This window comes from Antennarius striatus, chromosome 5 (assembly GCF_040054535.1).
Source record: "Antennarius striatus isolate MH-2024 chromosome 5, ASM4005453v1, whole genome shotgun sequence".
NCBI classification, from domain to species: domain Eukaryota; kingdom Metazoa; phylum Chordata; class Actinopteri; order Lophiiformes; family Antennariidae; genus Antennarius; species Antennarius striatus.
In genome coordinates, this window is record NC_090780.1 from 8,040,935 (window position 1) to 8,053,310 (window position 12,376).

The window sequence follows — 12,376 nt, forward strand, 5'->3', positions numbered from 1 at the left end:
CAAATATATTCCAATGCCCTTGATTTGATCGACATGAATTTCTGGGGCGTCATTGTGTGAACTCGGGGTGTTTCTGAGTTGGGTGAAAGGGTAAAGTTCAGAGGTGATCATTTTGTTGTCTTTGTGTAAAGGAGTGGAGCTCGATCTCACATCACTCTTCCCTCTTCCCCGAGTCCTTTCGAAACTCTCCCCCGGGTTTCTACCCTCCCGAACCTCTCCCCTTCTACCCTCACAACCCCAACCCTTCCCCCGATCATCTACCAGCACACGAATCAGGTGAGTTTTCTTTTCATCTTTTTATATTCTATTTATCTGAAGTTGCGGAAAGAACTAGCTCTCAGCGGCTGCTAGCAGGCCGCGTGAGGGTTAGCACGCAGCGACGCACGCAATTCATTTGCTAGCTTATCTACCCACAGGAAGTTAGAATTTAATGCATCTTTACATCGTCGCCCCGTTTATTTTACCGTTAATATATTTAAAAAAATGTTAAAACCGTGCTAGGAAGGATGCTAATATCTCTAAGAACCGTAAAAAACGGAAGACTAATTGAACCAGCGAGGTCGGTGTGCTAAGCGGCGGTGGCGTGCTTCATTCATTTCCACAGCGCGGCGAGCTAACAAGGTGCTAACGGCTAACAGACTGGCTACAGGCGGCAACAGGAAAATTAATTTATGTTAAATTTGAGACCTCTCAGGAAGTAGGTGATTAAATACACCTTTTTTACATAAGTCGAAAAACTTGATTCACATCTAAGGGTTAACCCATCGATTGAAGCCGTGCGTTTGAAGCGAAATAACTCGAGTCGCGGCAGCTTTTCTGTGTCGGAGCAGCGTGGAGTGGAGCTTCACCGACGCGGCGGATCCGTGGGTTGAGTTGAAGTTAGCACTTGAATCACATTCTTATCGTTTAAAAGGGTTTTTTCTTTTCTCTACAACCTGACTTTGAAATTGTTTTCATCTGGTGAAAAGCTTTAAGGTAAATGATGGTCAGGGTTGATTTAGTTTTATTTCTTTTACGACTTGGTTCAATGGCTTGAAAGGGTTTCCTAAAACGTGTTTGCAGTTTAAAGGTTAATGCTGACGTTTAGAGCCGCTTTACCATTAAAATATGTCCAGGATTGAAAAGGGACAGAATAGAAAGTCTCCGTAGGATTAAAACTCTTGGGTGTAGAATGTAGGAAGTGTATGTAGTAATTATATGCAAAGAGATTTGCATTCCAGTCTGCTTCACCATGCTACTTATTCTTTGTCTTCTTTCTTCTTCCTGTAATAAAATTGGGGGAGATACGACCACATGTTTTCATTTGACCTGATCTATGTCTTTGTGTCGACTGTTTTCACTCTAACATCATCTCTGGTCTATCATTTGTTGTCTGTATGTTTAGATCAATTTCGGTGACCAAGGACCCCAGTTCTGTACGAACAACTAGGTTGCAGTTATGGACTCCGGTGTGATTGAAGGAGGGCTCAATGTCACCCTTACCATTAGGCTGCTCATGCATGGCAAGGTGAGGTCACTCATCAGCTGTTTGTGTCCGCACTTTAGTGGTTGTATGATGTAATAACAGCGTGGTTGTGATGAATATGATCATGCATTCTGGGATGGGATGAGATCCTGTTTCTCATACCAAACAGACACAGTGTTTGGCTCGTTCTACTTCACAGACCAGTGTTAATTCTAATATTAAACATTTTAAACTTACTGTTAATAAATATTGATATGTTTCCCTTTAGTACTTTGTTGCTACTTGTATAGTTCTGTCATGATTAATTTATTCCATTTTACTGAACATATGGGTCTGACTAACAGGGCAGGTTTTGTAATCTGAAATTAGGCCTGTGGGAAAATCCACTGTCAAAATCCTGCGTTGGGAGAAGCAGAACAACCTCATATCTTTGTACTGACAAGGACTTGTCAGGTCGGCAGTTTTAGAAAATTGGGCTATTTTCCCCCCATTTTTGTCCTTTGAATGATCATAGATATGGGCACATTTAAAAAAAAAAAGTTTGGTTTGGTTCTCAGGTGAGTATCTGAAGATCTTTCTTGGCACTCTCATATTTTTCTACTGATGGTCCATGTGCAGACCAAAGCTAAATATGTCCTCCCCTAATACCATAAACAACCATTTACTGTAATTTAGTATTTCTTGTGCTGTTTGTCTCACAACTTCATGAAGTAATTTGAACACTGTCACAGTTGCAATATAACCAGTACATACAGTACATTATTATTTGATCGTTAATGAACACCTTCAGGCCACTTGTGTGCACCTCTGTACAGTGATCAATTTATATTACAGTACTGATAGAGATGGGCATGACACAAAAAAATACAAATCGAAAATTTACTTATCTACTAAGATTTTTTTATCACAAAGCACTGCTATAAGCTTTCCCCTTTTTCAATTTTTAAAAATGTTTTGTTCTACACATTTGCATTTGGTTTGGAACTTAGAATATAACTGGAAGGAGTGTGTCTGGTTCCCTATAATATAAAAAACTTGAATATCAATGCCCATCCCTAATTCCTAAGCAGCCATTTGTACATGTCTGTCATGATGTCACATTAAGAAACAGGAGGGATGGTGATGCATTTGCGGTGATCACTAATTTATCTGGCTTCTATTACAGCAGCAAAGCAGCACACGTGTTGCATGACAGAGTCCTTCTTTGGTCTGTTTCTACTGTTTTCAAATGTTGAGATGCGTTGTGGCAAGAAGTGTCTCATCAAATACCCACACTGTGGATGCTGCTCCAAAACGTCTGCTAGCCTCCAGTTTCCCGGAACAGGCCCCTGCACACGCTTGAGATTAGCCCAGAAAAACTGTGTGCATAACTGAATCTCACCATGGTCAACAGCACCATCTTCAGTCTAAATGGGAACAGACAAAAACAAGAACTGCCTATGTGACTTGCAATTTTATGGTAGTTGTGCTATTTGGCTAATCTTCCTTGGACTAGCTTATTGGGATCAGTGCCTGATTAAAGGCAGCATTTCTAATTAATTCATTTTTTTGTGAATGCAAATTTTGGAAAATCAACCTTTCATCCAAGGTTGACTTTTTTTTTCTCTTAAGTTTCTATTGTATTAAAGGAAAGATGCACCAATTCTGTTAGTAAATAAGATACATGCATTAAATAATGATTAATCTGCCTAATAAGCCTCTCTTTTCCTGTTTTTAGGAAGTTGGAAGCATTATTGGAAAGGTAAGATGCTGCTTGAAATTTTCTATTTTAGCTGTAATTATTTGAATATCTGTCATAAGTAATTTTGACTTAAATGGTGTTCTTTGCTAACAGAAAGGTGAATCGGTGAAGAAGATGAGAGAAGAGGTGAGGTTTTATTCTTTACTCTAGCTGTGGCAAAGCACAGCAGTTACTAAATGTCAGTCGGCTGAGTGCAGACTTTTTGTCTTGCATAAGAAATCTTCAAGTTTCATCCTTTTAACTCCTTTCTGTTTGTAGAGCGGCGCTCGCATAAACATCTCTGAGGGAAATTGTCCTGAGAGGATCATTACTTTGGCAGGTCCAACCATTGCCATCTTTAAAGCATTCTCCATGATCATTGAAAAGCTGGAAGAGGTACGTCATGATTTAAACAGACTTTTCACACAGCTTTAATTAAGCCAAACACAAATCGGCTTATCGTTACGGTAATCATTATTTTTGTTCCAGGATATTAGCAGCTCAATGACAAACAGCACGGCTACCAGCAAGCCCCCAGTGACTCTACGCATTGTGGTGCCTGCAAGCCAGTGTGGTTCCCTCATTGGGAAAGGTGGCTGCAAGATCAAGGAAATTCGAGAGGTATGCATCATGTAACATAAAACGCTTCCCGCATGTTGGCACAGCGGGAAGCGTTTGGCTCAAAGCAAGAAGGTCCTGGGTTCAAATCTTCTGTTCTCCCAGTGTCTGAGTTCATCACACATTCTCTATTGGGATCTCCAGCTTCCTCCCACCATAATAAACGTGCAGTATAGGTTAATTGTTGCTATAGATCACCCACAGGTATGATTGTAAGAGTGTGACTATTTTGAAAAGCAGTTTTTAAATAGTGTTCTCATTTTGTTGTCTAATGCCTGTAATGTTTGCTGACTGACATCTTTTTCATTTAGGACTTCACTATAAACACTCATGTTGCAGGTTGCTTAATGCTAATTTCCCATTTCTCTCTCTTTGTGTTCCAGTCGACTGGCGCTCAGGTGCAGGTGGCAGGAGACATGCTCCCCAACTCAACAGAGCGAGCCATCACCATCGCTGGTACTCCCCAGTCGATAATCGAGTGTGTGAAGCAGATCTGTGTGGTCATGCTTGAGGTAAGTGAAAGCAGTTGATCTGTAAAGTACCAATCTGAGGTGGTGTGATCTCTGAGCTTTTGGCTTCTTTTCATTGAGTTTAGGTGAAGTCAATAAAGGATTGCAGCTGCTTTTTATTTATGAAAAAAAATGACCATAAATTTATTATGGGTCAAATTAATTAATTTTGATCATTGCTGCCAAGGTGATAAAGTACTGTTTTCAGTGTTTGATTAAATTAAGAGTTTCATAAAATTTAAAGGATAATTTAAAATTATACAAGGGCTCGGTTTAACAAAGACCTACCGGATCAAGATGTGTGGTGTTAGCATTAATTTTAGCAACCTGACCAGTGTGCTGCATTATTAATGTGTTTTAGAATTGTTGTTGTGATGTCACCCCAACTCTTAAGACCTGATGAGTGATGTTATCTCCATCTGCTTTGTTTCATACAGTCTCCCCCTAAGGGGGTCACTATCCCTTACCGGCCCAAGCCTTCAGGATCCCCAGTCATCTTTGCAGGTGGACAGGTACATACGACACTTTTGAAGAACAAGGGATTCCTCCTCTTTATTCGCCATGTTTTGTACCATGTTGTACTTTTAGCTTTAGTTGTCTTGTATTTTTACTTATATCTGTTTGTGAAACATTTTTTCTGCAGACAATTATTCTCAGAAATCTTTGATGTGCTTAAAAGTTCGAAACCTACAACCACTGGCCACATCATTATGAACACTGTACAGTCCAGTGGAATCCAGTACAACTGCTCCACCATGAAATCTGTTTTGATGATGTCTGTAATATGTATTCAACTTTGTACACATTCATAGAGGTTGGCACTGAGGTCATAGTCAGTATTCAGCTGGACTGTATTATATTCATAGAGGAAAATAGCTCATTATTGCAGTTTCCATGGATGTGGATGTACTTAGCAGAGTGGTTGTATTTGGTGTATTAATAGTAGCCATTGAATGTATAACGTGAAGTAAGAGCAATTCTCCATTTAATTTGGTAGCTGAAGACTGGGTAGGACCATTATATCTGAGAGTGACAGCTTAGGGTATTAGTCTAGAAGCAGTTTGAGCCAGACCTGCTTATACTTACGGTTTAAACTGTATCACTGTTCTAGTCGTCTGACATCCTAACGACTTGAGCTGTGGAGGTATCCTGTTTTGTGGCCTTTGTGTTTAGTTCATTGTTCTGAGCATTCTCACAGAGTTGAAGCCTGCTTCCTTCTATTATTGGCCTGAACTCCAGTTCTTTCTCTTGCTTGTTCACCTAACAATCCAAGGTCCTATCACATGAAATACAATTTTAATCCGTTGGAAAAAAAAGTTCTCCTTCTGATGTTGCCTAATTCCACTGAGTATCTAAACTTTTTTCTTTTCCCAGAAATGTGGAGACTTTGGACAAGACATAAATGCTTCTTAAATTATTAGTCCAGAGTAAGATTTGATCTGTTGGAGTCTTAGGAGAAACGCAGCTGGAGATATAACCTGACCAAAATCAGATGTGAGGCCTATGAAAGCTTTTTTCATTTGTTTCAGGCATATGCCGTTCAAGGACAGCACACGATTCCACAGCCAGATGTAAGTGCAGTAGACTTTTGTAAATGACCCCCCCCCCCACTCCCTTCCATAATTACTACTTGTACCAAAATATGACACTGCCCTTTTATCCATCTACCCTCACCTTGTTTTGCAGCTAAATCTGCTTCTGATTTTTGATTTATCAGCAGTTTAACTAGATACCTATGTTTATGTACTTCAGCAGTTTACTGATGTTCAGCTTAAATCAAACTGGCATTGTTTTTTTGTTTGTTTGTTTGTCCAGAATCTCCACTGTTCCATCATGAATAATAATCTGTCCCTGGTGCTTTTTTTAAAAAAAAAATCCTTTTTGTCTTCCATTCGTTGGTCTGTCCCAGATTAACATGTTCTTTCCTCTTCTCTTCATTAACACCTCAGTAAAGAAATCCTCTTTCCCATTTTTTTTCCTTTCGGCACGATTAATTTTTCTCTCCCTCTGATTCTAAAATTAGCTTTAGATGATCCATCAGGAGGATTAGATATGAACTTGTATACTGTTAGTTTAAACTGACTAAGTTATGGCAAGACATGAGATAAAAATAAATGACAGCATGAAACATGGCCACATTTGTAAAGTGTAGATTTGTGTCATTTCTTTTAAGCATTTTGCTGATTGTAGCTTTTGTTGGTTAAAGCTACTTTGGGTTTATAAGTCACACAGAAACTTTTGATCACCTCTTTATTTTTATTGCTAATTTTGATGGTAATTTGTAATGCAATTTGAGAGAGAAACTCCAATGCGTTGTACCTCATCTCTGACCCCAAAGACAAAAAGCGTCACCGCGAGATGCAGCCTGCTCTTTGGAGGAATAGGACGGGCTACACCACTTAGACAAATCATAAAGCACACTGATCATCTGTCACCAGTGGATCAGAAAGTACTTTGTGGATGGACTAGAAATCTGCTTGCAACAGTACTTAGTGTTGGTGTTTGGTTGTTTTTGTCGTTATCTGTACTAACTGTGAGGTTTTTGTTCTGTTTTCCCCTCTTCCTGTGTTTCCCATTTCCTCCATTCTTCCTCCTGTCTCCTCTTTCACTCTCACAGTCTTCCTCTGCTGCTATCTCTCCACAGCTCACCAAGCTTCACCAGCTGGCTATGCAGCAGAGCCCGTTCCCCATCGCACCCAGCAACCAGGGATTCGCTGGTACGCACAGTGAGGCCCCTGGGCGCTCAGTGCGACACTTTTTCAGCTGGTCAACCACAAAATAAAGAGTTTGACAGACACAACTGCCATAGTGTGACCCCTTTATATATGAGTTCCATGTATATCACACCAGTCTTCTCCAATAACACATTTGGTGTCAAGTTTAGAGTGGGTTTTTTTAAAGTTTTAAAAAATATATATATATAGTCAAACCCCCAAGGGAAATAAATGTTTCATTCTAGTGTTAGTAGCATGCACATAATGGTGTGTACAGGCAGTTTTGTTTTGTTTTTTCCCCACATTTTGCACCGAGTACATGACAAATTCATACTTAGGCCTTCAAAGTGAATCTTTTTTGGATTAATGTATTTTTTCAGGTTTCTTAGTAATAATACCTGATGAATTACTGTTAATATTTTGATGTTCTGTCGCTTGGGTCTCACATTGCGTGTAGATTTATTTGCACATTTTGATATTTGTATTTTTTTATATCACTGTTTATCATTTTGTTACTTGTCAGGGATGGACGCTTCCGCCCAAACCGGTTCCCATGAGATGACCATTCCAAATGATGTAAGTTATGTTTTTATCATATAATTTTTGTACATTTTCACATCAGTATTTTATTGAACTGAATGAGTGTTTTAATGAAAACCGTGCTATCTGAGTCAGATTAGAACAAAAAGTAAAAATAATGCCTGACTGTTAACATGTTGCTCCTCTACTCAGTGCTTTATGGTGAACAATGTGTGTGTGTGTGGGGGGTCTTTACACACGGGAACCTTGGGGTGGGAGTTGCACCTGTTAAGTGGATGCTGTAATAGCAGATCTGTGTTGATCACCTCACGGGCGAATAAAGTTACTGAAGGAATATAAACGTGTTTATTAAGTGTAACACTGACCACCTTTCATATAAAAACCTTGGCAATACCAAGTGGCTAACTGAATTTGAATTTGTGTTTCATATACTAACCAATATCCACAAAGGTTGTATAATTGTGTACAGTACTAATGAGCAGTAGTTTGGTCCTTTGTCTTATCTGATGGTTCTTATTGGGGCAAACAATTTCAATGGGTGACAAGTCGGGACTTGAGTGACTCGGGTTCAGCAGCCAGACTTTTCTAATGACTCCGTGCTGCTGTAATACGTCCTGAATGTGGTTTGCCTTTGTCTGCTGAGATAAACAAGGGCTTCCCTGAAACAGGTGTCTACCTGGCAGCTTATGTTGCTCCACAAACAGAATTTATCTTTCAGCATTAAGAGTCCCTTCACAGATGCACAGGTTACCCCCCCCCCACTCCCATACCACCATAGATAAGAAGCCGGACGGTGAGCCCAGAGGATGCAGCGTTAATGATTTCTGACACCTCAGACTGCAGGACGATGATCCGCCTCAACTCAGTCCATCTTGAATGGACTTGGGCACCTGGAGTGAAAGAAGTGCTTGTTGGTTTGGTTTATATTTGGTTTCCTCTTAGAATGGTTTGAGTTTCAACCTGCATTTGTAGAGCAGTGATGAACTTTGTTCACATACAGCGGCTCTTCAGAGTGTTGCTGAGCCCATGAAATGGTTTCTACTACAAAATCCTCCTGGTTTTTAATACAAAACCATGTGGGGGTCCTAAGATAAAGCCATTCGGTAATGGTATTCAGCCTTGTCCCTCGCATATAAAGATTTCCTCAGATCCTCTGAATCTTTCAGTGATGTTGAGACTGTAGATGATAAAATGTCAAAATTCTCCAAATTCTGTGTATCTTTTTTTCTTTTAAAACCGGCCGTTTTCTTAAAGCTGTTGTCTGGTGACATTAACTATCCAGGCTTTTGTTTTTGTCACAGCTTTCTTGAAAGGTGGTGCTGCCATCATAGTCACAGAGAGCTCATAATAATAAAAAAAAAGACACTTCTAATTTTCTACGTTTGAAATTTCTACGTTTGAAATACATTTGAAACTCTTCTCTTCTACAGTTTATTGGCTGCATCATTGGCCGCCAGGGAGCCAAGATCAATGAGATCAGGCAAATGTCAGGCGCCCAGATCAAGATTGCAAATCCAGTGGACGGATCTACGGACCGCCAGGTCACCATCACAGGCTCACCAGCTAGCATCAGTTTGGCCTCATACCTCATCGACGCCAGGTGAGATGATGGTTTCTCAAATACTTCCTGCTCCAAGAATACAGTCAGACTTAAAACTGAGCTAGCGTTTACATGTAGCTCCACTTTAATGTAAATAACGGTAGTAATTGAAAAGATTAGGTTTAATGTCACAATACAACAATAAACAAAGTCTAAAAGATGGAGCTAACATCATATTCAAATCCCCCTACATTCCTCCCAGCAGCATCTCCCCTACTGATGTAGATTTCTATCCAGACTGTCTTTAGTTGATCACTGGTGACTTGAACTAGATACATACCAGCTATTTCCTGCTTTACTTTGATTCATCGCCGTAGATCTTCTTTTTTTTGGACTGACCTCATGTCTAATAAAGCTTTTGTCTTGTGTTTTGATCACATCTATGAGTAACTCCCTCACGCCCCTCACCCCTCCGCCTAAACCCCCACCCCCACCCCCACCCCACACACACATACCCATTGCTCACCAGCCTGCCCTATGATCCATCCCGACTGTCTTGTCCCTCTCTCCTTGTCTCTCTTTCTACAGTGTAGAGTCCTCTAAACCTCCTCCCTCCTCTTCCTCCTTGAACCCCGAACAGAGCAGCCCGTGCCCTCCCTCCACCTCTACTACTACTACTACCACTACTACTACTACTACTACCACCACCACCTCCTCTGCTGCTACCTCCTCCTTCTGTTCCTCCTCTTCCTCTTCCTCCTGTGTGGTGCCCCCCTCAACCTCCATTCCTCTGTCCTTGTTGGCTGCAGGGCCGTCTCCTCCTTCCTCTTCTTCCTCCTCTTCCTCCACTGATTCCCTGCTCCCCAGCTCTCCTGCCTGTGTGTCAAGTCTCCTTAATCTCAAGCCCATCCCTCTCCTGGCCCTCCATGTCGTCAGCGGGGCCAATAACCCCAAACACCCAGTCCCCATTGAGCCCAAAATCACCCCCGAGCTGAGCTCCAAGTCTAAAAGACGAAGGCTCTCCCCTTACTAACCAAGGAAGTATAAGTCATACACTACCCACAACCAGAGAGGGCTCCATGTTGTCTTGACCTGCACTTGCTTTTGTATCTGGTTGTGCCACGCCACGCTTCTGACAGAGAATGAACGACTCCAGTGTTGCACAGCCAGATGGATGGTTGATGCCATATTTATAAAATCTATATCCGTAGCTTGGTTTCACTTGTCTCTAATAAAATGTCGAGTGCATTATATTTTTTAAAGGACTTTAATCTTAGCATGGGCAGTGAACTGTTTCACTGATATACTGAAGCATTTCTCTTTGTGTACGCTCTGCTCAGGTAGCGGCTCTTTAAGATGTCACATTGTATTTATGGGAATAGTTTTCTTGTAGTGAATTTTAAGTGATTCTTGTTAGTTGTAGAAATGGAGTGTATATATATCTATAGACAGTATATCAAAGTAAATCTTCCCTCAGGTATCAAGTACGCCAAACGACCCTTTGGATCATTTTGTTAATATGAGAAATCCAAAAGCATCCAAGCAGTTAAGACTCATTATACTAAAAACAATTCACACCTTGAGAAATACTCATTTGTTTTCTTGCCAAGAACTGGATGAGAAGATAAACACCACAGTACAAATTAAAAAAGTTTGAGATTAGCTTATTATTCAAATTGTTTTAACCGTTTAAGATAGAGCAAAGCTAGTCGTTTCCACTGTTATAATATTCTGAGCTTTTCCTCTACCTCTTGGCAAGGCTCCAATAACTATGGTTTTAATATGCTGAAATACAGTAGTTCTTCAACACCGGTCCATCTCCAACCCGAGTATCAGAGTGAGATTTACCTCTGAATCAGCTGTAGGTTTAATGATTGTCTAAACCAGACAAGTAATCTTATTAACTTATATCAGGAACACACATCTCCTGTTTCGACATACAGATGATCTCCTTGTGTTGTGTTTATTACAATGTAATGTACAGTAAATGATATTTATCCTGTCTGATTGCATGCCTTATTTTCTCTCCCTCCCGGCTCTCTGGGTGTCTGTTTGTTTCTCCAGGCTTTCATCTGAGGCCACAGGACTGGCAGACAACTAAGACACTGCATCTGCACTAAATCTCACTTTTAAATCATCGGCTACCATAAAGCAGTAAATGCAACTATCTGGTTTTATATATTATGCATCCTCTTTCTCATTTGAAATATTATGACATCCGTCTGAGTTGATCCGCTTAGTTCATTATTTATTTCCTTTTGTTTTTAGTAAAATAAAAACAGGTTTTTAATTCCCTTTTGAGTGGAATTGGAGTTTTTAATGATTTATTAGTCTTTTTTTTCTCTCTTCCCTTCTATCATTTGTTATCATGTCAGAGGAGTAGAGTTGGAAAACTCTGAATAGGCAAATAGATTTAGTTCCGTACAGTCAGCTTTTTTTCTTTATAAAGGGCAAAAAAAGGCAAAATGAAGTGTCAAAGAATAGACTGTTTTATTTTGTTTGTATACTCACTTCCTTTTCCTCACCCAGTTCCACAAGTCGGTCTGTCTGTATTATGTCCATATTCACCAGCTATAAGTATACATAGCACCTCCCCCTTTGTCACCAACTGAAGTGCTTGTAATATGACTTACACTCGTGTCACAAGCTACGTAGCTGTACATGCACTGTCACTGACATTTAGTTACAAATTCCATAAATGTTCTCCAACAGTCGCAAATGAATTTCTCCAGATAATTTAAGATGTGTATTACTACACGTGACATTTTTCACCCTTTAACATGTCATTCCCTTTTCCCCCCTTGGTCCTGAGATCCTGTGTTAACAATATGCTGGGATGGGAGGTTTTTGGGGGTTTGGGTTTGGCTCTCGGGTTGGAAGCAGAGGGCTCTCCTCACTTATTTTGTAAAGACTTATATATATATATACTTACAAATTGTTGAAATATTTGTTTTAAATGGAGGAAATATTTTTTTTTTTAGCTACCAAAGGGGGATTAACTCCTGGACACTGACACTGATCTGTCTATTAAATGCGATGAGACTGAGAAATGGAGGTTACAGCTCTGGAATTAGACAAAGAAAGGGTTTTGAGTTAACACTAGTTTCCTGCTCTTTGCTTTGCTAAAATCAGAATTTATTTTTTATTTGCAGGAAAGAAAACTTTTGTGCACGTTTTTGAGACTAGACCTGGGTGCCACAACATTGTTTAAAAAAAAATTACAGAAATAAAGATGTGAAATGCTCAAACCACAATCTGCCTGGAGAATTT

At 40.1% G+C, this 12,376-nt stretch overlaps 1 protein-coding gene across 4 annotated transcripts; it reads left to right on the top strand.

Moving 5' to 3' along the window:
• Positions 1-113: 113 nt before the first annotated feature.
• Positions 114-12,360, top strand: LOC137594897 (poly(rC)-binding protein 2). 4 transcript variants are annotated; one of them, XM_068314502.1, is made up of 13 exons: positions 116-276; positions 1,385-1,507; positions 3,183-3,206; positions 3,300-3,332; positions 3,465-3,581; positions 3,675-3,806; positions 4,187-4,315; positions 4,750-4,824; positions 5,842-5,883; positions 6,957-7,029; positions 7,550-7,602; positions 8,997-9,166; positions 11,171-12,360. In XM_068314502.1, the coding sequence occupies exons 2-13, from the start codon at positions 1,439-1,441 to the stop codon at positions 11,205-11,207; spliced, it is 954 nt and encodes a 317-aa protein (XP_068170603.1). In that variant the 5' UTR covers positions 116-276; positions 1,385-1,438; the 3' UTR covers positions 11,208-12,360. The 4 variants fall into 4 exon arrangements, with proteins under 4 accessions (XP_068170605.1, XP_068170603.1, XP_068170604.1 ...); XM_068314501.1 differs by having other exon boundaries at positions 117-276; positions 6,930-7,029; XM_068314504.1 differs by lacking the exon at positions 11,171-12,360 and having other exon boundaries at positions 114-276; positions 8,997-9,170.
• Positions 12,361-12,376: the final 16 nt, after the last annotated feature.